General features: G+C 38.0%; 1 protein-coding gene across 3 annotated transcripts in view; it reads right to left on the bottom strand.

Moving 5' to 3' along the window:
- Positions 1 to 1,913, bottom strand: part of shda (Src homology 2 domain containing transforming protein D, a) — a 6,721-nt gene that overhangs the window by 1,877 nt on the left and 2,931 nt on the right. For all 3 annotated transcript variants that reach the window (XM_005723677.1, XM_005723678.1, XM_005723679.1), the window contains one exon: positions 1,165 to 1,284. In XM_005723677.1, the coding sequence (XP_005723734.1) occupies positions 1,165 to 1,284 (120 nt within the window). The remainder of the gene's footprint in view (positions 1 to 1,164; positions 1,285 to 1,913) is intronic.

Below are 1,913 nucleotides of genomic sequence, written 5' to 3'. Positions count from 1 at the left end.
CACACACACACACACACACACACACACACACACACACACACACACACACACACACACACACACACACACACACGGCTTCCTTCTGTGGTATTAGTGAAGGGTCTATGAAACAGAAAATCTGATTGGGAATAGGTTATTAATTGATATAATTAATGTACCATTAATCTCACTATGCACCCTCAGAACTAGCTTTAATGTCAACTTATTCATTCTGCAAAGTGAAGTTTAGGGATCCAAGATAAAAACAATGGCCAAAATCATCGCTTAGAGAAGCTTGGGTTCGTCTTCCTGTAATTTTGTTGGTGCGTTGGTGGTAAAGATAGCAATCATTAAAGACAACATCTTGAGTTCAAACAGGTCTTTCCTGCACCTCTCTTTTTCCTTGTATTTGTTATGTCATCACCTTCTACAAATACCCTTATTCAACCCAACATGCATGTGGTATGAAAGCAAACTCGAGTACCTGAAAAATGCGTTTTTTTTATTCTGAACGCAAAATTCAGCTTGAGTTTTTACACATCTGGCTTTCTTCCATCAAAACAATATTTTAGATCAGATTATATCACATTACCAAAACAGGGCTTTGGCAGCAGTTTGTTCAAGTTTCCCTTCATCCATTTTGCAGCTACATTTCACTTTCTTTTTTCCCTTTTGCTAATTTGATCAGTGGTTTAAGCACATAATATGCTCAGAGAATCCACAAATATTTTGGTAAAAATAAATAAAAAAAATTGCACCGGAGTGCAAACAAATTCCTGTGCTCTTTCAGCTCACTGCTTCAAAATAATACAGATGTGAGATTGGGAGCAATTCCCAGCATGCCTATGATCTTTTCCAAGCAGCTGTTTCCATGTTGGTTATTAAAGAGACTAAAAAAAAAAAAAAAAAAAAGACACTTGCTGAGAGAAAAAAAGCCAGAAAAAAAAGGTTGTTGTAACCAAGTGAGAACAGAGAAACTAGAAAAATGATGTGCAACAATACCCAAATGGGTGGGTGCGTGGGGGACCAGATCACATAAATTTCGGAAGGGCCTAAAGCCAAGTACACAAGGGAATAATTACCCTTTAACAGACTGCGGTAATATTGAAGTAAGACAACATGAAGGGTTTTTTCCTTCTTTTTGATGCACTCCACACCGCAGCATTCAGGGACACTCATGTTTACCTGAGGGAGAGAGAGTAGTCGTTTCGGCACGTCTGGCTATTTCTCACCAGGTAGGAGCTCTCTTTGCACAGAGTCAGCAGACTTTCTGCTTCTGCCCGGCTCAGGGCTCCATGGTACCACCTGCAGGCAAGCAGCAGGACAGCATAACACAAAGCTAAACATTTTATAAAGTCATAACTGCATTAATCTTTTCATAAAACAGTTGCAAAATTTTATACATTGTTTACAGCAATGGTCATAAGTGCATATCAGCCAGCTTTATATCAGCGTGAACTTAAAATATTTGTTTTCCTTTTGTTGTTGCTGATGGTAACCCATCACATTTAGGATGTGAAACGCAGAAGACAAGACAACACCAAACATGTGACAGTAATCGCCACAATTTCTTTATAATCAAATAAAAAAAGAAAATAAGCCAAGCCGAGTGCGGCTGGTTGTGTTTTGCAGATGCAAATGCGAGAGGAAATGCAAAGCTCCAGCCTCCATTTCTGATTTATTCTGTGAGTCACACAGGTCAGACTTTGTTCTTAAGCCAAGTTTTGCATGTTTCAATTTTAAAAAAAGAAAAAAAAAAAAAAAAGAAAAAAGAAAAAAGTGAATGTTGGGATGAATTTTTCAAGTCGTTAAGTTGTAGGCATTTCCTTTATGAAGTTTATTTCGTCTGGGATGGCTGTCAGTACATAAAATTCCCCTTTACAACAACAGTAACTGAAAACTGTGTAGCCTAACAAGTACTGGCTTTTACTTTC

The sequence above is a fragment of the Pundamilia nyererei genome, unplaced genomic scaffold, assembly GCF_000239375.1.
Source record: "Pundamilia nyererei isolate P.nyererei 1_Seehausen unplaced genomic scaffold, PunNye1.0 scaffold00010, whole genome shotgun sequence".
NCBI lineage: Eukaryota > Metazoa > Chordata > Actinopteri > Cichliformes > Cichlidae > Pundamilia > Pundamilia nyererei.
This window is presented reverse-complemented; position numbering and strand designations above follow the sequence as displayed.